At 42.5% G+C, this 25,303-nt stretch overlaps 1 protein-coding gene across 2 annotated transcripts in view; it reads left to right on the top strand.

Moving 5' to 3' along the window:
- Positions 1-25,303, top strand: part of COPS4 (COP9 signalosome subunit 4) — a 69,381-nt gene that overhangs the window by 28,770 nt on the left and 15,308 nt on the right. The window contains exons 8-9 of one of the 2 annotated variants that reach the window (XM_053703239.1): positions 12,872-12,987; positions 13,149-13,193. In XM_053703239.1, coding sequence (XP_053559214.1) covers positions 12,872-12,987; positions 13,149-13,193 — 161 coding nt within the window. The remainder of the gene's footprint in view (positions 1-12,871; positions 12,988-13,148; positions 13,194-25,303) is intronic. The other variant, XM_053703240.1, reaches the window with a different exon arrangement.

Genomic DNA, 25,303 nt, shown 5'->3' with positions numbered 1-25,303 from the left:
AAAATAAATTAAAGTAGTTTTTTTCCGTTTTTGTTTTGTTTTATATGATTTAACATCCAGCCCCAACCCTAAGTTCCACTTACTAATGCCTCTCACTGGATTGGTTCAGCCCAAATAGGACTGCCTCAAATAAAGCACTTATGGGCCATGCAATGATCTTAACCACTGTCATCCAGTAGATGGCGCAGCATGTTGTGTAATGGTGGGCAGACCTGCTTGTGCCTCTCCATTGCACAACATGTATCTGTGAAGAAAAAAAATGCTGGGGAAAAAAATTGCAATTTTTTTTTTATTTTATTTTTTTAAAGCCCATAAAAAATATATATTTTTGCCCATATGAGAGGTGAAGCACTGCCTCACCTGCCTCTAGTGACTGCACATCACTGCTCCATCCGGAGGTGTTTGCACAGTTGATTCAACTTTGGGGCAAACCAGAACTGGATCTCATGGCATCTCGTCAGAACGCCAAGCTTCCTTGTTACGGATCCAGGTCCAGGGATCCCAAGGCAGCGCTGATAGATGCTCTAGCAGCGCCTTGGTCCTTCAACCTGGCTTATGTGTTTCCACCGTTTCCTCTGCTCCCTCGTCTGATTGCCAAGATCAAGCAGGAGTGAGCTTCGGTGATTTTGATAGCACCTGCGTGGCCATGCAGGACTTGGTATGCAGATCTGGTGGACATGTCATCCCTTCCACCATGGACTCTGCCGCTGAGGCAGGACCTTCTACTTCAGGGTCCTTTCAACCATCCAAATCTAATTTCTCTGCGTCTGACTGCTTGGAGATTGAACGCTTGATTTTATCAAAACGTGGTTTCTCCGAGTCGGTCATTGATACCTTAATTCAGGCTCGAAAGCCTGTCACCAGGAAAATCTATCATAAAATATGGTGTAAATATCTTCATTGGTGTGAATCCAAGGGTTACTCATGGAGTAAAGTCAGGATTCCCAGGATATTATCTTTTCTCCAAGAAGGATTGGAGAAGGTATTGTCAGCTAGTTCTTTAAAGGGACAGATTTCTGCTCCGTCTATTCTTTTGCACAAGCGCCTGGCGGATGTTCTAGACGTTCGGGCGTTTTGTCAGGCTTTAGTTAGAATCAAGCCTGTGTTTAAACCTGTTGCTCCGCCATGGAGTTTAAATTTAGTTCTTCAAGGGGTTCCGTTTGAACCTCTGCATTCCATAGATATCAAGCTCTTATCTTGGAAAGTTCTGTTTTTGGTAGCTATCTCTTCGGCTTGAAGAGTTTCAGAGTTATCTGCCTTACAGTGTGATTCCCCTTATCTGATCTTCCATGCAGATAAGGTAGTTTTGCGTACCAAACCTGGGTTTCTTCCTAAGGTGGTATCTAATAAGAATATCAATCAGGAGATTGTTGTTCCGTCACTGTGTCCTAATCCTTCTTCAAAGAAGGAACGTCTATTACATAATCTTGACGTGGTTCGTGCTTTGAAGTTTTATTTACAAGCTACAAAGGATTTTCGTCAAACATCGGCATTGTTTGTTGTCTACTCTGGACAGAGAAGGGGCCAAAAGGCTTCAGCAACTTCTCTTTCTTTTTGGTTAAGAAGTATGATCCGCTTAGCTTATGAGACTGCTGGCCAGCAGCCTCCTGAAAGAATTACAGCTCATTCCACTAGAGCGGTGGCTTCCACATGGGCTTTTAAAAATGAGGCTTCTGTTGAACAGATTTGTAAGGCGGCGACTTGGTCTTCGCTTCATACTTTTTCTAAATTCTACAAATTTGATACTTTTGCTTCTTCAGAGGCTATTTTTGGGAGAAAGGTCTTACAGGCAGTGGTGCCTTCCGTTTAAGCGCCTGCCTTGTCCCTCCCTTCATCCGTGTCCTATAGCTTTGGTATTGGTATCCCACAAGTAATGGATGAATCCGTGGACTGGATACACCTTACAAGAGAAAATAAAATTTATGCTTACCTGATAAATTTATTTCTCTTGTGCTGTATCCAGTCCACGGCCCGCCCTGTCATTTTAAGGCAGGTGTTTTTTTTATTTTTAAACTACAGTCACCACTGCACCCTATAGTTTCTCCTTTCTCTTGCTTGTCTTCGGTCGAATGACTGGAGGTGGCAGTTAGGGGAGGAGCTATAGAGACAGCTCTGCTGTGGGTGATCCTCTTGCAGCTTCCTGTTGGGAAGGAGAATATCCCACAAGTAATAGATGAATCCGTGGACTGGATACACCACAAGAGAAATAAATGTATCAGGTAAGCATAAATTTTGTTTTCTCCAAGGCAGAACGTTCTGAGCTGTCATCGCAGGAAAAACAGCATGTTTGCAGAAAGAACGGGACCCATGCAGGAACTGTTAGTGCTTTTGCTTTGCAGTGCTGCTCTACATCAGACTGTTCACTTAGAACAGTCCTGTGCTCTGTAAGCACCATTTACATTTTTTTTAACACAGTGCAGCCACAGTAAAACACTGTTTGAAGAGAACTGTTAAATACAGAGTCACCTGGACATTAGAGACTGATTGCTCTCTGGCTGAAAAGCAGAACTCAACTGCTTTATTAGTGGACAGTGGCACCTCACAAATATAAAAACCAAAAAAAAAATCTCAGTACAGAAACGTTAATTTTACAAAAAAAAACAAAAATCTAATAATTTAAAATACTTTCTTTTGAAAGCAGCAAAGAAAAAAATAATTTAATGTTCCTTTAAGAGTCCATCCTAATATTCGTTTTGCAATATATATATATATATATATATATATATATATATATATATATATATATATATATATATATATATATATATATATATATATATATATATATATACATACATACACTTTATATATTCAAATTATAATAATCAGTGGTAGAAAACGTTACTAATGTTTTTTTTTTTACCATTCATGGGAAAAAAGTTCCTTGTCTACTCCATGTTTAATGAAAAAAAAAAGTGTAATTTTGGCCTGTTCACCGCAATTTCTTACAAGCCCAGGACTAGTGGAAATTTGCAATAAAAATAATGGATTTTTCCACGCATACAGCTCAATATTGTATTTGTAATCATGGCACTAAAAAAAATCATGGGTTTGACTTAATTAAGCTTGGAAAAGTTATATTATGCTTTTTTCCAATACTTTTTGACAGTGGTAAAACATTGTGGCCTAGAATAAAAGTGTCACGAAAAAACATTAGCGATAAGATCAAAAACATTTTTTTCTTCATAAATGGAAAGAGTCTACAGCTGCATTCATTACTTTTGGGAAATAAGAACCTGGCCACCAGGAGGAGGCAAAGACACCCCAGCCAAAGGCTTAAATACTCCCACTTCCCTCATCCCCCAGTCATGCTTTGCCTTTTGTCCAGGGAGGTTGGCAGAGAAGTGTCAGAAGTTTGTTTTCGTCTCTTATGGAGGGTAGTACTCTTCGACATGGGACGGGAGTTTTAAGTTATCCTGTCAGTCTCTCTGTGAGTGCTTGGATGAAAGAGTCCGGAGATGCAGGAAGAGTCTTTCTGCGAAACCATCCCGACTCATTTTAACATCTCTACAAGCAATCAGCGTTGTCGAACTTGGCTTCACTGCCTGCTTTCTTCTCTTAAGTCTATGGCAGAGGTGAGGCTACTATCCGTCACACTTGAAGGGCCGTGTTCCTGTTCCACAACGTAGATTCCGGTAAGATCGTTTAATTTTACTTCTTCATGATTGCACTGTAACTCATTTGTTCCTGCGAACTCACATGAAAAATACAGGGTCTCAGTGGGACTCCTTTAGTATCTTGGAATCGAGGGTTAATATCTTCTGAGAGGGATTATTGAACAGGGTTTTTTTTTTTAATCATGTTTGTTATGTGATTCAGTCTGCTTATGTGTAGTGTTAACTGGGCTCGTGGCTTTTGGAACATAACGGCCTTTCGAAGTGATGTGACCTTACGGTCGGGCGCTTTTTTTTTTTTTTGGACTATACGGTTCACCTTGTGACCGGGCGTGTTTAGGTTCTGGTCTCCCATTTCCGCATTCCTGACTGTGTGGCGACGGAGAAATCTAGTTCGCTAGTGTCTGGTTCATAGGAGACGATGAATGCCCAGCCATTGTGGGTGTCAGGTGCCGTTTAAATTGTTTTATATTTTGTCCATTTTTTGGGTATCCTTTATTCAGTGATGGCGGATACTGATGTTGAGATTGTTCAACTTTCTGATTCAGATTCTTCGTCCTGTGACGAATGCGAATTGGCCCCATTGACTCAGGTCAGTCAGTTATGTTCTTTAGGCCGTTCTAGAGCGCCTTGTTCCTCGGGCTCGGGGATTCAAGGGACTGCTGAGCCATCCGCCTCGGGGGGCTCTGTCCTCCGGGAGGCGAGTTCCCTACTACTGCACCTGCTGGTAACCCAGGTTATGTTTTTTCCTCCTCGGAGGGTGGATTGTTCCCCCCGGAGGTTGTGACACGTTTTCGCTTTTACATACTTTTGGCACTTGCGTGTCTACAAAGTCCAGATGTTTATTTGCGATTGTGTTCGTGCCCGATTTGCCCCAGGTCTCTCGGCCACAGTAGGGCATGTGCAGTTGCCTGCGGGTGTAACTGTTCCTGAGTTGTGTCTTTTGTTACAGGCTGATTCGCCTTAGTGTTCTGCTCAGACACGTTTTTGAGCTGTTTGGGGGCCCTACCCTTCTCGGTTATGGGACTCATCAGTCTCCTCCTTTGAATGGCTCACCTCAGTAGACCTATCGAGATCCTTCCCAGTTTTGTTTGGAAGAACAAGGTTTCCGTTAGGCTGGTGCTGCGGATCTTTCTGTTCTTCTTGGCGTTAACCCTTGGGTTGCTTGTCATTTTTTTTTTTTATTATATATAATTTTTATTGAGATTCAATTGTAGGCATATTAACAGTTGTCATCAATAAGTAAACAAAACAAAATTTTTCAATGAACATCCAGAAGAAAGATTAAAGAACTCTTGTTTCTGTGACAAAATGCATATAGTATAAACCATATTCGCCTATTAGACTGTGTAACTCCCTAATGACACATGAGACCACTCTTGGGCCTCTTCATTATGCAGGATGCAACGCTAAGGGGGCTATCTAAAATAGGAGGGGACCGCTCTTGGGTCCCAGATAGTAAACCTCTTTTTTTATTTTAGACATTCTGTCAACAAAAAGAAGCAAAAGTGTTCAGTAGATACAAGGGAAGGGTACATTTACAATTGATATGCTGTTACATCACAGTAAGAAGAATTAAAAGATTATTTAACACAAGGTGATATGAGAGACTGTACCATCAGCTTATTTCTGAACAGGAAAAAATGGAACCTCATTTTAAATAATGTATATTCCTTAAGGCTTTGACGGGCCACATGTGGACCCACTTGAACAGGGGTAACTCAAGGGAGGAATTTTGGTTACGAATAAATGTGGCACTCTTTAACATCTGCTTAAACCATTAGCACTGAAGCTTTGATATGGGTACATCTAGCTTAGAGATGAACAAATACTGCCATAGCCGGAATAGAAGGTACAAATATCGTGGAATACCGTATGTTGGGAGAATATGTTGCCTGTAGCTTTAAAAAGAGAGGGCACATGACAAACACTTGGTTTAACCGTGGTATCTAAGTTTATCCCCATATGTAACAGATACAGATTATTAGGATATACTGGGGGCTGCCAGAGGATATATTTAAGGAGTAGTGTATTAAGATATTTGTAGGGTACAAATATTAGAGCAAAGGGTATCTGATCTATTTACTTTGACGGCAGTTCATCCATTTTCTATGTTTGTGCCTGTAGACATTTTTTTTGTCACTAAGCAGACTTTACAACATGCTAGTGTAAAGCGGTGAGGAAAAAGGAACAGCAACATAAAGATATATTAATGGCTATTTGAAATGCAGTAATTGCGCAAATCCCACTTATGCACATGCATTTATAGGAAACCTAAATGGTTATCAAGGTTTAGGCTCTCATAGATCTGGGTAATTAATAGGTTATCCAGGTAAATGTGTGTACACAATGACACCAAAACATTATGAATACTTAATACAGGAAGGAGCACTCTAAATAGTAGTGAAAGGTATCTAACATAAAATATGAGTAACGCTTATCTAGGAATGCATAGTTGTATTTAGAGTCAGGTTTCCCCGTCAGCTACGTACAAGAGATGTCCATAGAGAAGCACAGTAGTGTCTCTGATGTCCATAATGCACTATGTAATAACAGGTAAAGGGCAGTCTAACAATATGCACCCGTCCAACAGGACACTACACTGTATTGCAGAGCCACAATTGTACATCAAACCTTTTATGAGTGTTCAAGCAGTTCAACCGTTACGGATATCATAAGACTTCCCAGATGGTCTGACAAACTTGGTAGTCGCTGATGGGCCCAAATCAGGCTATTTATAGTCCAGATCTCTACCCGACTCCAGATCTCACAGCCATCAGCAAGCAGGGGGCCTCAAGGCTGTAGAAAGGCCATCAGACAAGGTAGGCATCGCAAGGTAAGAGAAAATTAGGCTTTTGCTGTATGCGAGTGGGAGATGGAGGATACTAGCACTGTGATGCTAACTGGAGCGAGCTCGGGTTTGTGCAGGGGAGTGGGGTTCTGCAGTCTCTGCGTCTGCGCCCCAAAAAGTGTTATCTCCCCTGATCTCCCCATCTCGATGTGGGTCTCCGGTTCAGCTGCTGGCTCACAAGGATTCTCAGTGTGAGTCGTGGGCGCTCCTTCCAGCTTGTTGCTAGTTGAGGGGAAGCATAAAGGCCCACTTGTCTCGCTTTGGGCCTCACAGATGTCCCCTAAGCCATTGTCATAGCTCTCTGGAAAAAGAAGCGGTGTCTGGGGCTCCGGAGTGTCGCTCCCTCTGTAGAGCACCTCCGTAGAAATATGGTCGATATCCCACGTGGGGGCTTGGGGTAGTGATGTACTTCGGTCAGATTCAGCAAATGAGGCCAGGTAGGAATCAAGCAGGGTCCCGATCTCCTTTAAAATTAGAACTGCCATCTCCACAAGTACTTCTGAAGTATAGCAAGAATAGTAGCAGCTCACAAATGGCACCGTGCAACGACTGAGGCCCGTAGGTGCTCAGATGGGAGGGGATTGGGAGAGGCCGCAACCTCTAAGTAAGTTCCAGTATATTGGGCTAGCAGCAATCCTGCAAATCTTGGTATAAGGCAGAAGAGCAATGTCCCCTGTGTTAAATGATATATATCTCAGGCTTAGATGACAGCTTGAACAGGTGGTATTATGAAGATAAGTCCGGAAAGCTGGAGCAGCACTCAATATTGCAACCTATCATGGCCGCTGCCCAGAAGTTCCCCTCCTGTCATTTTATTTTATCCCGTTAGGATGAATTTTATTTTTCATACTATGTTTATTGCAGGAACTTCTCTGGGATCGATACTCGCTGTTTGCTTCTATGGAAGTTGTTCAGGACACGTTAGTCCCATGTTTGTCTGTTTTTCTTCCTCCCTCTCTGCTGAGGGCGGATTTAGCCAGCTTGGCAGTTATGACCCCTGTTGCAGACTGGTCCTGCTTGGGTTCAGATCTTCTGTCTCGCGGCTTATTCAGACACGTGGCGCCTAATATACCTTGCTGATCAGTTTGGGGTGCCGAGTGCTCTTAACATTTATTTGTGTTTCTTGTTATTTGTTTTACAAGTTTCAGCTACGCATTCTCAAGAGGACTTGCGGGTCCGTGCGGCTCTCGGGATTGTTTCTGTCCTAAATAGCCGTCTCTCTATGTGACTGGGTCAGTGAATTTTGCTGCATCACTCTCTGTTGCTTCAGATACCCTCGGAACCTAGAGTATTTCTTCCCACGTGGTGGGAAAATTAGAGGTTTTAGTGCCTCTTTTCCGCCGGTTGGGGCTAGGGCTGAGTTAGACTAGTCGACTAGTCGATCGGTCTCTCATTAATCGACTAGTACGGCATTAGTCGATTACTGATATATTAAATTTTGCTATATTTTGATAGTCAAAAACAGCCCGTAGCCTAAGCCTACTACCAATTGCGGATTGCCTCACTTGGCAGTTATGATGACGTGTTATTACTAGGTTTTAAAAATAAATTTAAAAAAAAGAACAATTTTACAATTACATTAAAAATTTCACATTTAGTACCCATTTTCTGACAAGAGGGGGTAATTTCGACTAGTCGAAAGCAACAGCCCTCGACTAGTCGATTTTTAAAAATATTAGTCATGCACACCCCTAGTTGGGGCAGAGTTGCTTTAGGAAATTGTCCTTTTTGGACTTGTCCCTTTAGTGGTTCTCTTCTTCATTGAGACTTCTTGGATTTTGTCCGTTTCTCCTTGTGGATGGGTCACCTTCGGGGGACTTGGATTTCCTTCGGGAGTTCGTTGTTCCTTTTTCGGGACATTAGACAGTGAGGTCTTTTTGGGCTCCAATTAGGGGTCCTTCCCCGGGGTTGGGAATGCTCTGCATCTCCTTCTTGGGATAGAAGAGGTCCTAGTGGTTTTCCACTCATATGGTTCAGGCATTGCCATCCAGGTGGCATCCAAACCCATATTTTACTGTCCTCTGACTTCGCATCTTAGGTGATGTGGAGGCGTGATGTTGCTCTGACTTGTGACTTGTCCGCACTGTTCCCCTTGTGTCTGGAGCTTGTGGCTAGCTGGACAGCTAGCTCAGCATACTAATGCTCTGTGGCTAATCTGTACTGTAGCAAACCAAGGGTTGCTAGTTCGATCCCCGGTGAGGTCTACTCAGCCTTTCCTCCTTTCGAGGTTGATAAAATGAGCAGCGCCTTGTGTCCCTTAAGGAGGATTAGCCACACTTTTCAAGCACAATCATGTTAATATTGCTTGGACGCCTGTTGGCTCTAGTGTCCTTTTACTCTGTTTTCTCTTTGTGGATCCCGCTGTGGGATGTTACCGGACCTTATGATCCTAGGACTGGCCTGGGGGTTCCAGTTTCCGGTGTAGCCCTTGTTCTGGCTGTTCTGTTTTACAACTTGGACAGATTTACTGAAAGACGGGGCTCCTTGTGGCTTGTCTTGTGCCGGATAATACGGTTCCCTTGGGATAGCCAACTAATGTGACCTGATGGTGGGCTTTCCTGCCTAGCAAACGGAAGGTTTGCGGTTGCTCAGCTGTCACTTATGCGCCTGGTATGTGTGCTAGCACGATGGTGTTTTAAGGGGTTCTTCCGTGTTCGTCAGTGATGTGGCCTTGTGTCCTCTCGGTTCTTCCTACAACTTCCTGCCTTATGGGCAGGCGTTTATCAACAATCTCCTTTTCAGGGGGCTCGTTGTCATCCTTACGGAGGTGTGGTTCCTTTTTTAGAAGCCTCTCCTGTGTTCGGGAGGTTGGAACAGATGTTTTATCTGGTTCAGGATTGGTCTGCTCTTGAGTTGTTCCTTTCCATCTGCGGAGCTGCTGGCTCCGCATTGAGACTTAGTCGGGTGGCTTTGCTAGATCTCCTTGGGTCTAACGCCTGCTCGATTGTCTTTAGGTTGCAGTGGCTGTGTCCATTCTTCCGCCCTTTTGGGGGCCGGTCTTGGGGTTCCTTTCAGTTCCCTTGCTTTCAGATCTGCTGTTGCTTGGGCTGGTCCGGCTAGGTGTAGGATCTGAGACCTGTTGTTCATCCTCAGGTCTTGGGGGTGACAGTGGACCTTTTTTTAGAGGTTCTGTGCCTCTCCCCCTTTGAGATCTATGAGTAGGCTTGGCGACCTGGTTTGCCTAGAGAGTGTCCTCTGTCTTGGAGGTTGGGCAATCTGCTATTTTGTTCGGCCGTTTCTTCCTTACGGATAGTGTTTTCTCTCTGTCTTCCTATGGATGGCAGCGTGTTACTGGACTCAGATGTTTATCTCTGAGTTTGCTTCTTGTAATTTTCTGTTTGCTCAGTCTCTCAGTTCTGTCGTTTTGAAGACTTTGTCTTCAACTGTCTTTTTCTGTGCTGTTGATGATGCCTTGATGATGCCCGGTTGCTCCTTGTGGGTTGGGCGTCGTCTCCCCCTGTTCTCAGGATCCATCGGGTCTCTGTGGACTTGGCCTTCCTTTGAAGGGGTTTTTTCCTTTATGGATTTTGCTGTACATTTGGGGTATCCCTTTGGCTTACCCTTGTTCTCCCCCTTTTTGGTACTGTACTAGTGAGGGTTGTGTGGGGACCGACTGCTGGGCGACGGTTCTCCTGGAGTAGTGTTGGCTCAGTAAGTCTGATTGATGTCTCTAGTTAGGCTTCAGGCTATCTGCAGGTCAGTGTCCTTGGGGCCTTTTCCTTCTAGTCTTTTTTTTTTTTCCCGGCTCCTACGAAGCGAGGTTTGTTTGGGTTGTGTTTTTTTCAGGCCTGGCGCCCTCAGAATGGGCCGACTATTGTACCCTCCCGTTTTTGCATTCAGTGTCCTCTATAGCTTGGGTATAGTTTTCCCAAAAGTAATGAATGCAGCTGTGGACTCTTTCCATTTATGAAGAAAAACTTATTATGCTTACCTAATCTTATTTTCTTCAGATGGAAAGAGTCCACAGCTCCCCACACATTTGTTCTGTCGGGCGTCTCTTATTTATTATTCTTCTGGCACCTTTTCACCCTGGTATTTCTTCTACTGTTCCTTGGCAGAATGACTGGGGGATGAGGGAAGTGGGAGGAGTATTTAAGCCTTTGGCTGGGGTGTCTTTGCCTCCTCCTGGTGGCCAGGTTATTTCCCAAAAGTAATGAATGCAGCTGTGGACTCTTTCGATCTGAAGAAAAGAAAATTATCATCAGGTAAGCATAATTTAAGTTTTTGCTTGAACTACAGTCTAGTGTGCGCTAACATCTGCATGTCAGTTGCATGTTAGTTAAAAGCTAAACCTAGGAGGTTCATATTCTAATTTCTTAGACCTTGAAGGCCGCCTCTTATCTAAATGCATTTTGACAGTTTTTCACCACTAGAGGTGTTAGTTCATGTGTGTCATCAGTGTTTTTCAACCAGTGTGCCATGGCACACTAGTGTGCCGTGAGAGATCCTCAGGTGTGCCGCGGCAGACTGACAACAGTGTGATTTTTAAAAAAAAAAAAATTTTGCTTGTTTTTTATTCTGGGACGTTTTTTTTATTTTGAGTGAGATGACTATATATACCATAGTCCAGGAGAACCCAGCACACTCATAACGTACCAACTCCCAGGGTGCCCACCTAATCCGTACATAGAGAAGTTATTTCACAAAAGGCAAGCACTCGCTGGTATTTTTTCAAACAACAGTATTTACTGTACAGCAAATCAGTGAACGTTTTCGGGCATCCGCCCGTCTCCAGACATGTCTGACGGGCGGATTCTCGAAAACGTTCATTGATTTTTTGTACAGTAAATACTGTTGTTTGAAAAAATACCAGCAAGTGCTTGCCTTTTGTGAAATAACTTTTATATATACAATGTGTGATTTTGTAAAATTTTGGGATGGTGGTGTGCCGCAGGATTTTTTAATGTAAAAAAAGGTTAAAAATCACTGACATAGATAACACTGTGCTCACGCACGTGGAGTTACCTAGGAGTCAGCACTGATTGTCTAAAATGCAAGTCTGTCAAAAGAACTGCGATAGGGGGCAGTTTGCAGAGGCTTAGATACAAGGTAATCAAAGAGGTAAAAAGTGTATTTATATACTGTAACTGTGTTGGTTAGGCAAAACTAGGGAATGGGTAATAAAGGGATTATCTATCTTTTTAAAACAATAACAATTCTGGTGTAGACTGTCCCTTTAATATCGGTTTGAGTAGTGTAGTTCTTTATTTAGTTCTGTTATATCAATGCAACTTAAAGTAAAAGTAAACTCTCCCCTTTATAAAAACAGATCTAGAATGTAAGTGATATTTTATATGGAGTTTAATAAATCAGTTGTAATGAAGATGCAATATAACTTACTTTTTTAATATAGATATGAAATTGAAATACCCCGCTCTCTGTCGCCCGCTACAAAAGTGCGGGGTATTTGCATTTCATATCTATATTAAAAAGTAAGTTATATTGCATCTTCATTACATCTGATTTATTAAACTCCATATAAAATATCACTAACATTCCAGATCTGTTTTTATAAAGGAGAGCGTTTACCGACACTTTAAGCATAAAACCCTTCACACACTCACACATACACAGATTTTGTTGGCAACAACTTATTGCATATTTGGGTTTTCATATCTCTAGAAGCAATCTTTAGAAATATTGCTTTGAAGGGTCAGCAGCAACTGTATAAGGTGAAAATCCTACATCCTGATATATTTTTCTGTTATGGCATTGCCTTTAAAGGGACAGTAAAGGTTCAGAATAAAGTTATATAATTCTGCACACAGTGCAGAATTATATAACATTATTTGAGCGGTAACTTCAAAAATGTAAAAGTATTTTCAGAATTTTCAATGAACGTTGGACTCCGCTCCAGGATCTACTGAGCGGGTCTTGAATATCCAAAGTGCTTCACGGGCTTGCTGGTTAGTCACAGCACGCCCGGTCGCGCTATTGGAATAAATGTAGCTCGCTCCTGCTACTAGACCAGAGCGGGAGAGAATTACATTTATTCCAATAGCGCGACCGGGCGTGCTGTGACTAACCAGCAAGCCCGTGAAGCACTTTGGATATTCAAGACCCGCTCAGTAGATCCTGGAGCGGAGTCCAACGTTCATTGAAAATTCTGAAAATACTTTTACATTTTTGAAGTTACCGCTAAAATAATGTTATATAATTCTGCACTGTGTGCAGAATTATATAACTTTATTCTGAACCTTTACTGTCTCTTTAATGTAATGCAAATTCAGCTTGACTGAGTATAGCACTGGGTTGATCAAGAGCGTGATGAACATTTTATTCCGTGTACCATTTAGTATTGGCTTTATCCTAGCTATTAAACTCTTAATTAAAAGTAACATTTTTCTCTCTCTCTCTTTTTTTTTTTTTTTCCCTTTAAAAAATAAAATAAAATGTAAAAATAAAGGTTCAAGTATTTTGGACAGAGCGGTTATAGAACACAACTTGTTATCAGCAAGCAAACTCTACAACAACATAACTTTTGAGGAGCTTGGAGCATTGTTGGAGATCCCCGCTGCAAAGGTATCATTTTGTCCTTTTAAACATTTTATTACCTGTGCACACAAAACAAAATGGCCACCATGCAATGTAATATATGGCTTTCACATTGCACATACTGAAGCTCACCATACAATTCCATGAAATTTTTTGATTATTTTTTTTTTGTATTTGTATAATTTAAGATGGCTCCTGTAGGAAAAAGAAATCCGCATGATGGCTGGCATCTGGTAAGACGGCAGGTGTTTAGGAAAAACTAGAGGGTCCCATAAACTAGAATTCTTTAATAAGATTTTAGCTTCAGTTAAAGGGACATGAAACCCATTTTTTTTTTTCTTTCATGATTTAGGTAGAACATACAATTTTAAACAACTTTCTAGTTTACTTCTATTATCAAATTTACTTAATTCTCTTGGTATCATTTGTTGAAGGAGCAACAATGCACTACTGGTTGCTAACTGAACACATGCGTTAGCCAATGACAATCTGTATATGTGTATATATATATATATATATATATATATATATGTATAAAATATATATATGTATATGTATAAAATATATATATGTATATGTATAAAATATATATATATAAATAAAATACTCAGCCACCAATCGGCAGCTAGCACCTAGATTCTTTGCTGCTCCTGAGCTTACCTAGATAATCCTTTCAGCAAAGGATAGCAAGAGAGGGAAGCAAATTAAATAATATAAGTAAATTGGAAAAATTTTAAAATTGTATGCTCTGTCTAAATCGTAAATGTCTAATTATGACTTTACTGTTCCTTTTAAATTCTGTAATTCATAAGTCACAAACTGTTTATTTTTTATTTAAAGGGACTTAAAGTGGGGGTTAATCCCAATACTTAATTGGTAAAGATGCTTAAAGCTGCAAAAAAAAAAAAAAAAATTCTAGTTAATGGAAGACAAGCAGATATGAAAGCAGTCTCTCAGCAGTAAACCTCCAGGTGTCTAAACATTATACAACTGGTCATTTTAAAAATAAGCTATCCAACTGCCTTGAATAGATGTTTATCACTAACCTCTTAAAGGGACAAAAGTCAAAATTAAATAGAACACACAATTTTTTTTTTCTTTGTATCCTTTGCTGAAAAGCATACCTAGGTAGGCTCAGGAGCGGCAATGCACTACTGGGAGCTAGCTGCTGATTGGTGGCTGCTCAGAAATGCCTCTTGACATTGATTCGCCCATTATGTTCAGCTTGCTACTAGTAATGAATTGCTGCTTCAACAAAGGAATGCAAGAGAATGAAGCAAATTTGATAAACGCAGTAAATTGGTTCAGGACCGGAGTGTGTTGTGCAAATTTTGTTCACGGTACCACAGAACTTAACGCTTTTGCTATCACTCAGATTAAACAGAACTAAGAACCTTTTGCTTTTTTTTTTTTATTTACCTATGAAAGCTATATATTTCTTTTTAAAGACACGATGAGTCCACGGATTTCATCCTTACTTGTGGGATTACGCCTCCTGGTCAGCAGGAGGAGGCAAAGAGCACCACAGCAGAGCTGTTATATAGCTCCTCCCTTCCCTCCCACTCCAGTCATTCTCTTTGCCTATGTTAGTGATAGGAAGAGGTAAAGTGAGGTGTTAGATTAGATTCTTCAATCAAGAGTTTATTATTTTTAAAGTAGTGCCAGAGTGTGCTGCTTTGTCCTAGGGTGTAGCCGTAGTCCGTATCAGTCTCTTCAGTCTTTTGGTGGCGTTAGAGCAATGGGAACTGGTGGGACATAATTCTCACTGCGCCTCCCATACTGTGATGCTGCCCTGCTTATGATGGCCTAAGCAATATCTAACTCAGGCCCTATTTTTTTCCACAGGGCTATAGGAGGGAAAGGACCTCTTAAACCTGTTGGAGCTGTCCTGCTATCGGACAGCATTAAGGTAAGTGCAGTCTTTGTTATTCCGGGGCACAATTCAACAATGGACTCAGAGAGGATTCGAGGATTCTGCACTTATTCATTTATATACATTTATTTTGCTTGGGAACATGGGCTCCTTATGATATAGAGGGCCTTCCTACAATGACAGCATTTGTACAGGCACTGGGCTAAGGTTGGGCTATCGGTTATTTTTTTTAAAACTTGACCGGGAAGCTGTGTAAATTTTTGACGCCCACGATGGGCGGGGCTACTTTTTGCATGCTTTAGTCTTGTTAGAGACGCCGCGCAGTGTATCTGTACATCTGTTCTGGAGTTCCGATTCCGTTCAGGCATCTCTACTGTCATCTACAGGACATCGGGTGTTACACTAGAACCGCATGGGAAAGCGTCCTGAAGCCCGACCTGAATCTTTGCCGGAAGGAGCGGTCTGGAGACCGGGTGGCAGGTAGGGCGCCTCAGCAGAGCTGTTGAGGCGGAGAGGTGTCGGTTTTCTTTTGCGGAGCAATTTATTTTTTTAAATGTTTAAATGTGAATCATTTTTTTGCTCGACTTAGTAAAATAGTGGGTTTTTACTATTTAAAGGCACAGTATCCTGTTATTTTTCAGGATTTATCTAAGGGCCAGTCTCTGGTATTATTTTCGTTTTTGCACACTCTTGTTTAAATACAGTAAGAGAGTTGTGAGTTAAAAATTTAAAGGGCCAGTTTCTATTTTTATTTATTTCAGTTTTTGCCTGTTCTATATCATGGATTTAGAAGATGTACAAAATGTTACTTGTGCAATGTGTTTGGAAGGGGGCAGACTTTCCTTCTTTGTTCAGGCTTGGGTGCGGGATGTTCAGGATCCCTGGGCTATAGAAATAGTATCTCAGGGATACAAACTGGAGTTCAGAAATTATCCTCCCCGAGGAAGATTTCTTCTTTCAAAATTATCTGCAGACCAGAGAAAAAGAGAGGCGTTCTTACATTGTGTAAGAGACCTCTCCTCCATAGGAGTAATTTGTCCCGTTCCGGTACAGGAACACGGGCAGGATTTTTATTCAAATCTGTTTGTAGTTCCCAAAAAGGAGGGAACTTTTAGACCTATCTTAGACCTTTCTCAGAGTTCCATCTTTCAAGATGGAAACTATTCGTACCATTCTTCCATTGATCCAGGAGAGTCAATTTATGACGACAGTGGACTTAAAGGATGCATATCTACATGTTCATATCCACAGAGATCATCAAAGGTTCCTAAGGTTTGCCTTTCTGGACGAACATTTCCAGTTTGTGGCTCTTCCTTTCGGACTGGCCACGGCACCCAGAATTTTCACAAAGGTGCTGTGGTCTCTGCTGGCGGTTCTAAGACCGCGGGGCATTGCGGTGGCGCCTTATCTGGACGATATTCTAATCCAGGCGCCATCTTGTCAACAAGCAAAGTCCCATACCAACATCGTACTATCCTTCCTGAGAACTCACTGGTGGAAGGTAAATCTGGAAGAGAGTTCCTTAATCCCGAAGACAAGGGTGACTTTCTTGGGAACTCTAATCGATTCTATATCTATTAGGATTTTCCTGACAGAGCTCAGGAAATGAAAGATTCTAGATACCTGTCGAGCCCTTTAGTCCAATCCTCGGCCCTCAGTGGCCCAGTGCATGGAAGTAATCGGACTGATGGTGGCGGCAATGGACATCATCCCGTTTTGCTTGGTTTCACCTCCGATCTCTGCAGCTAAACATGCTCAAACTGTGGGATGGAGATTGTGCGGACTTGTCTCCTCGAATAATCCTGGAACAGGAGACAAGGAGCTCACTTCAATGGTGGTTGTCTCTGGATCATCTATCCCAGGGAACATGCTTTCGCAGACCATCCTGGGTGATTGTGACAACAGATGCCAGCCTTCTAGGGTGGGGAGCTGTCTGGGGTTCCCTAAAGGATCAGGGAGTGTGGACTCAGGCGGAGTCTGTTCTTCCTATAAACATCCTGGAACTGAGAGCGATCTTCAATGCTCTTCTGGCCTCGCGTCAGTTGGCTTCGGCTCAGTTCGATTCCAGGCGGACAACATAACGACAGTGGCTTACATCAATCATCAGGGAGGAACGATTAGTTCCTTAGCGATGACCGAGGTAGCCAAGATAATCCGGTGGGCAGAGGCCCATTCTTGCCATCTGTCAGCGATCCACATCCCAGGGGTGGACAACTGGGAGGCGGATTTTCTGAGCAGGCAGACTTTTCATCCGGGGGAGTGGGAACTCCATCCGGAAGTTTTTTTCCAATCTGATTCTCAAGTGGGGTCGGCCGGAGTTAGATCTCATGGCATCTCGTCAGAATGCCAAGCTCCCGAGATACGGGTCCAGGGACCCCCAGGTGGAAATGATTGATGCTTTGGCAGTTCCTTGGTCCTTCAGCCTAGCATATTTATTCCCTCCGTTTGCTCTCCTTCCTCGGGTAATTGCTCGAATCAAACAGGAGAAGGCATCAGTGATCCTCATAGCTCCTGCTTGGCCTTGCAGGCTTTGGTATGCCGATCTGGTGGACATGTCATCCCTGCCACCTTGGAAACTTTCGTTGAGGAAGGACCCTTCCTTCATCCAAATCTAGCTTATCTGCAGCTGACTGCTTGGAAATTGAACGCTTAATTCTATCCAAGCGGGGTTTCTCCGACTCGGTCATAGAAACCTTAATTCAGGCGCGTAAGCCTGTAACTAGACAGATTTACCATAAGATATGGCGTAAATATCTTTATTGGTGTGAATCCTAGGGTTACTCATGGAGTAGGGTCAGGATTCCCAGGATTTTGTCTTTTCTCCAAGAAGGATTGGAGAAGGGTTTATCTGCAAGTTCCCTAAAGGGTCAGATCTCTGCCTTATCTATTTTGTTACACAAGCATCTGGCAGATGTCCCAGATGTTCAGTCTTTTTGTCAGGCTTTGGTTAGAATCAGGCCTGTGTTTAAACCAATTGCTCCTCCATGGCGTTTGAATTTAGTTCTAAAAGTTCTTCAAGGGGCTCAGTTTGAGCCTATGCATTCCTTAGATATTAAGTTGTTATCTTGGAAAGTTTTGTTTCTTGTTGCCATTTCTTCAGCTAGGAGAGTGTCTGAGCTTTCGGCATTGCAATATAATTCTCCTTACCTTATTTTTCATTTGGATAAGGTGGTTTTACGTACTAAACTTGGTTTTCTTCCTAAGGCTGTTTCTGACAGGAACATTAATCAGGAGATTGTTGTTCCTTCCTTGTGTCCTAATCCTTCTTCTCAAAAGGAACGTCTTTTGCACAGTTTGGACATGGTCTGTGCTTTGAAGTTTTATTTGCATGCGACTAAGGACTTTCGTCAATCGTCTTCTTTGTTTATCGTTTTCTCTGGAAAATGTAAGGGTCAGAAAGCTACGGCTACCTCTCTTTTTGGCTGAAGAGTATCATCCGTTTTGCTTATGAGACTGCTGGACAGCAGCCTCCTGAGAGAATTACGGCTCATTCCACTAGGGCGGTTGCTTCCTCATGGGCATTCAAAAATGAAGCTTCTGTAGAACAGATTTGCAAGGCTGCAACTTGGTCCTCTCTTCATACTTTTTCTAAATTTTACAAATTTGATACTTTTGCCTCTGCTGAGGCTGTTTTTGGGAGGAAGGTTCTTCAAGCAGTGGTGCCTTCCGTTTAGGTTTCCTGTCTTGCCGGTTCCTTATCATCGGTGTACTCTAGCTTTGGTATTGTAATAAAAAGAAAAGAAAATTTATGCTTACCTGATAAATTTGTTTTTAGACACAATGATTCCACGGCCCACTCTGTTCTCTGAGACAGGTTATTAATTTTTGTAAACTTCAGACACCTCTGCACCTTGGCTTTTCCTTTCTCTTTCTAACTTCGGTCGAATGACTGGCGTGGGAGGGAAGGAAGGAGCTATATAACAGCTCTGCTGTGGTGCTTTTTGCCTCCTCCTGCTGACCAGGAGGCGTAATCCCACAAGTAAGGATGAAATCTGTGGACTCATCGTGTCTAAAAAGAAACAAATTTATCAAGTAAGCATAAATTTTCTTTTTTACAAAAGGATTATTTAGAGGGAGTGAATGTGCCGAAATAAGGTACATCCAAAATACCAGGGGTCTTTTGGATATACCTTATTTTGGCACATCCACTCCCTTTAAAAAATCCTTTTGTATAGATTCTTTCCAGGCTGCACCTCATTCATAAGATTTTATTCCTGAATATTGTGTATTTTAGTTGAGCTAGCTTCCTTATCCCCCCTTTTTCTATGTTTGTTTTACTTAAAAAGAGCTGTCAGTGGATGACCGTTTTGATTAGCTATTTTACAAAAATATGTAAAACATTTAATTTGTTTTATTTATTTTTTATCACATTCCACAAAAAAATATGTAAAATGAAAAATACTCAATTGGCATCCTCTCAATCAGCTAAGACCAAACATGCATAAAATGGTTCACTGCAGATGCACACCGCATAATTATCAAAACAATGTATTTGATTTTCTAAAACGGGGCAACTCTCATTTGCTATGGCATAACTGCCCACATTCTCAAAACTGCCCAATTTAAACTATATATATTTTATAATTAGACAACCCAATGTACTGATCTAGGCACATTTTTTTTGCATTCAATTACACCAGTTGAATGTAAGATGCGTGCCAAATGTGATTATATAAAAAATCAGTAACTTATTCCTGAACTTTGTATTTCTACCTGAAATTATTTACACACAACCTGTGCAGTTATTTGACAAATGGTCCTTTAAAGGGACACTGAACCCAAATTTTTTCTTTCGTGATTCAGATAGAGCATGCAATTTTAAGCAACTTTCTCATTTACTCCTATTATAATTTTTCTTTGTTCTCTTGCTATCTTTATTTGAAAAATAAGGCATCTAAGCTTTTTCCTTTTGCAAGGTGTATCCAGTCCACGGATTCATCCTTTACTTGTGGGATATTCTCCTTCCCTACAGGAAGTGGCAGAGAGAGCACACAGCAGAGCTGTCCATATAGCTCCCCCTCTAGCTCCATCCCCCAGTCATTCTCTTTGCCGGCTCTAAGCACTAGGGTCTCTCTACGGGAGGGTAAAGTGAATGTGGTGTTAGAATTGTAGTTTTTATTATCTTCAATCAAAAGTTTATTTTAAATGGTACCGGTTTGTACTATTTACTCTCTAGCAGAAAAGTGATGAAGATTTCTGCTGAGAGGAAAATGATTTTAGCATGTTGTAACTAAAATCCACTGCAGTTCCCACACAGGACTGAGGAGTACCAGAAAACTTCAGTTGGGGGGAACAGTTTGCAGGGTGAACTGCAATAAGGTATGTTCAGTCATTTATTTCTAGACAAGACTGGGATAATGCTAGAAGAGACTGACAATATCCCCATGAGGGGAGGGTAAGCTATGTTCACAGACTTAGTAAGGAATTGAATGCTTACATAATAGGGCTAATTATGCTGGTTGACACTTATTCAGGGCAATCTATTGTTTAGCTAAGGAAAATATCGTTTGCAAGACACTTTGAAAGCCCTTTTGGGTTCTTTCTGGGGTTATAACCCACACGGCTATTTTTTTTATTCACTTAGAAGTGATTTCCTAGGCCTCACAACTCCGGAATAGAGTGGGAGGAGCCTCAGATGCGCAGTTAGAATTGCAGAGAAGTTCATGCTTCTTCACATGGAGGGTCCTGCTGCTCTTTGAGGGCCTTAAAGAAGCTATATTCCCCCAAATCTGATCCCTAAGGGCAGGTAGGGCCACAGCAAGAGCTGTGGCAAGGTGCTGTAGTAATTTTAACCGGGTGTTGGCTTTAGGCCGCTCCGGTTTGGGCATTAAGGGGTTAATCGTTTTGCAACTTGTGAAGGCTTTAGGTACATACTGTGAAAATTTCAAAAGGATTGCATTTTTTGCATTTTTCACTGTTTTGTAAAATTGTGTGCTCTTTTTATCTCTTAAAGGCACAGTAACGTTTTTTTCAAATTGTGATTTTTATTTGATTAAAGTGATTTCCAAGCCTGCTTGTGTATACTACTAGTCTGTTAAACATGTCTGACACTAAGGAAAATCCTTGTTCAATGTGTTTAGAAGCCATGGTGGAACCCCCTCTCAGAATGTGTCCCACTTGTACTGATATGTCTATACACTTTAAAGATCATATTGTTGCACTTAAGAATGTGGCCCAAGATGATTCTCAGACTGAAGGTAACGAGGGTAGCCCGTCTGCCTCTCCCCAAGTGTCACAACCAGTTACGCCCGCGCAAGCGACGCCTAGTACCTCTAGTGCGTCTAACCCTTTTACATTACAAGACTTAGCGGCAGTCATGGATAATTCTCTTACAGCTTTCTTATCTAAACTGCCGTGTTGCCTGCAAAGCGTGATAGCTCCGTTTTTAAGAACAGATTATGAGCATTCTGACACTTTGATAGCTGTATCTGATATAGCCTCACAACGCTCTGAAGTGGGAGCGAGGGATTTGATGTCTGAGGGAGAAGTCTCTGATACAGGAAGGGTTCCTCCTCAGACAGATTCAGATACGTTGGCTTTTAAATTTAAACTAGAACACCTCAGCGTTCTGCTCAGGGAGGTATTAGCTACTCTGGATGACTGCGACCCTTTGGTGGTCCCAGAGATATTGTGTAAAATGGACAAGTACCTAGAGGTCCCTGTTTACACTGATGCGTTTCCGGTCCCTAAGAGGATTGCGGATATCGTTACTAGGGAGTGGGATAGACCAGGTATTCCCTTTGTTCCCCCTCCTGTTTTTAAGAAAATGTTCCCCATATCTGACCCCAATGCGTGACTCGTGGCAGACGGTCCCTAAGGTGGAGGGGGCTGTTTCTTCACTTGCTAAACGCACAACCATACCAATTGAAGACAGTTGTGCTTTTAAAGACCCTATGGATAAAAAATTAGAGGGTTTACTTAAACTTTTTGTTAAACAAGGTTTTCTTCTCCAACTTATTGCCTGCATTATTCCTGTAACTACTGCAGCTGCTTTCTGGTTTGAGCCGCTGGAAGACTCGCTCCAGACGGAGACCTCATATGAGGAAATTATGGATAGAATTAAGGCTCTAAAGCTAGCTAGCTAATTCTTTTATCACTAATTCTGCTTTCCAAATAGCTAAGTTAGCGGCAAAAAATTCAGGTTTCGCCATTTTGGCGCGCAGGGCGCTATGGCTAAAGTCCTGGTCGGCCGATGTGTCGTCTAAATCCAAGCTTTTGAACATCCCTTTCAAAGGAAAGACCCTCTTCGGGCCTGAATTGAAAGAGATTATTTCAGAAATCACCGGGGGAAAAGGCCATGTTCTCCCTCAGGACAAGTCCTTTAAGACAAAGAACAAAGCTAATTTTCGTTCCTTTCGTAATTTCAGGAACGGTCCCGCTTCATCCTCTCCGGCTGCAAAGCAAGAGGGTAATGCTTCACAGCCCAAGGCAACATGGAAACCTTACCAGGGCTGGAATAAGGCTAAACAGGCCAAAAAGCCTGCAGCTGCCAACAAGACAGCATGAAGGGGTAGCCCCCGATCCGGGACCGGATCTAGTAGGGGGCAGACTCTCTCTTCGCTCAGGCCTGGGCAAGAGATGTACACGATCCTTGGGCGTTAGATATTGTATCCCAGGGATATCTTCTAGAATTCAAGGGTTCTCCTCCAAGGGGGAGGTTCCACATTTCTCGTCTGTCTACAGATCAGACAAAGAAAGAGGCGTTTTTACGCTGTGTAGAAGATCTACATACAATGGGAGTGATCCACCCAGTTCCAATCGTGGAACAAGGGCTGGGTTTTTACTCAAACCTGTTTGTGGTTCCCAAAAAAGAGGGAACTTTCAGACCAATCCTGGATCTAAAAATTCTAAACAGATTCCTCAGAGTCCCATCATTCAAAATGGAGACCATTCGGACAATCTTACCAATGATCCAGGAAGGTCAATATATGACTACCGTGGATCTAAAGGATGCATACCTACACATTCCTATCCACAAAGATCATCATCAGTTTCTCAGGTTCGCCTTTCTGGACAAGCATTACCAGTTTGTGGCTCTTCCTTTCGGCTTAGCCACTGCTCCCAGAATTTTCACAAAGGCGCTAGGGTCCCTCCTGGCGGTCCTAAGGCCGCGGGGCATAGCAGTGGCGCCTTATCTAGACGACATCTTAATTCAGGCGCCGACTTTCCAAAGAGCCAAGTCTCACACGGAGATTGTATTGGCCTTTCTGAGGTCTCACGGGTGGAAGGTGAACATCAAAAAGATTTCCCTTTCCCCTCTCACAAGGTTCCCTTCCTAGGGACTCTAATAGACTAAGTAGAAATGAAAATATTTCTGACGGAGGTCAGAAAATTAAAACTCTTAACTACTTGCCAAGTTCTTCATCCCATTCCCCGGCCATCGGTGGCTCAGTGCATGGAGACAATCGGATTAATAGTAGCGGCAATGGACATAGTCCCTTTTGCTCGGATTCACCTCAGACCACTGCAACTATGCATGCTCAAACAGTGGGATGGGGATTATGCAGATTTGTCTCCTCAAATTCAGTTGGACCAGGAGACCAGAGATTCTCTTCTCTGGTGGTTGTCTCAGGATCACCTGTCTCAGGGAATATGTTTCCGCAGACCAAAGTGGATCATTGTATCGACCGACGCCAGTCTGTTGAGCTGGGGTGCGGTCTGGGACTCCCTGAAAGCTCAGGGCTTGTGGTCTCGGGAAGAAAAGCTTCTCCCGATAAACATTCTGGAACTGAGGGCGATATTCAACGCTCTTCAGGCATGGCCTCAACTAGCTGTGGCCAAATTCATCAGATTTCAGTCGGACAACATCACGACTGTAGCTTACGTCAATCATCAGGGGGATCAGGAAGTAACCAAAATAATAAAGTGGGCGGAGGATCACTCCTGCCAGCTCTCAGCAATTCACATCCCAGGAGTAGACAACTGGGAGGCGGATTTCCTAAGTCGTCAGACTTTTCACCTGGGGGAGTGGGAACTCCACCCGGAGGTGTTTACAGAGCTGACTCAGTTATGGGGCACTCCAGAGTTGGATCTGATGGCGTCCCGTCAGAACACTTCCTCTCTACGGGTCCAGGTCCCGGGACCCCAAGGCGGTATTGATAGATGCTCTAGCAGCGCCTTGGTCCTTCAATCTGGCTTATGTTTTTCCACCGTTTCCCCTTCTCCCTCGTCTGGTCGCCAGAATCAAGCAGGAGAAGGCTTCAGTGATTCTGATAGCGCCTGCGTGGCCACGCAGGACTTGGTATGCAGACCTAGTGGACATGTCATCTGTCCCACCATGGACACTGCCAATGAGGCAGGATCTTCTAATACAGGGTCCGTTCAAGCATCCAAATCTAGTTTCTCTACGTCTGACTGCTTGGAGATTGAACGCTTAATTCTATCAAAGCGTGGTTTCTCTGAGTCAGTTATAGATACTCTGATTCAGGCTAGAAAGCCTGTCACCAGGAAAATCTACCATAAGATATGACGGAAATATCTGGGTTGGTGTGAATCCAAGGGTTACTCATGGAGTAAGATTAGGATTCCCAGGATATTGTCTTTCCTCCAAGAAGGATTGGAGAAAGGATTGTCAGCTAGTTCTTTAAAGGGACAGATATCTGCTCTGTCTATTCTTTTACACAAGCGTCTGGCAGAGGTACCAGACGTTCAAGCGTTTGCTCAGGCTTTAGTCAGAATCAAGCCTGTCTATAAACCTGTGGCTCCGCCATGGAGTCTAAATCTAGTTCTTTCAGTTCTTCAAGGGGTTCCGTTTGAACCTTTACATTCCATAGACATTAAATTGTTATCTTGGAAAGTTTTGTTTTTGGTAGCTATCTCTTCTGCTCGAAGAGTTTCAGAATTATCTGCCTTACAGTGTGATTCTTCTTACCTGGTGTTCCACGCAGATAAGGTAGTTTTGCGTACCAAGCCTGGTTTTCTTCCTAAAGTTGTTTCTAACAAGAATATTAACCAGGAAATAGTTGTTCCTTCTCTGTGTCCTAATCCTTCTTCGAAGAAGGAACGTCTGTTACACAATCTTGATGTAGTTCGTGCTTTAAAGTTCTATTTACAAGCAACTAAGGATTTCAGACAAACATCCTCCTTGTTTGTTATCTATTCTGGTAAGAGGAAAGGTCAGAAAGCGACTGCTACCTCTTTCCTTTTGGCTGAAAAGCATCATCCGTTTGGCCTATGAGACTGCTGCCCAGCAGCCTCCTGAAACAATTACTGCTCATTCTACGAGAGCAGTGGCTTCCACATGGGCTTTCAAAAATGAGGCTTCTGTTGAACAGATTTGTAAGGCAGCGACTTGGTCTTCACTGCATACTTTTTCTAAATTTTACAAATTCGATACTTTTGCTTCTTCGGAGGCTATTTTTGGGAGAAAGGTTTTGCAAGCAGTGGTGCCTTCCGTTTAGGGTACCTGTCTTGTTCCCTCCCTTCATCCGTGTCCTAAAGCTTTGGTATTGGTATCCCACAAGTAAAGGA

The sequence above is a fragment of the Bombina bombina genome, chromosome 2 (genome assembly GCF_027579735.1).
Source record: "Bombina bombina isolate aBomBom1 chromosome 2, aBomBom1.pri, whole genome shotgun sequence".
In the NCBI taxonomy this organism is placed as follows: domain Eukaryota; kingdom Metazoa; phylum Chordata; class Amphibia; order Anura; family Bombinatoridae; genus Bombina; species Bombina bombina.
The sequence above is the reverse complement of the archived record's forward strand: the minus strand, read 5'-3'. Positions and strand labels throughout refer to the sequence as shown.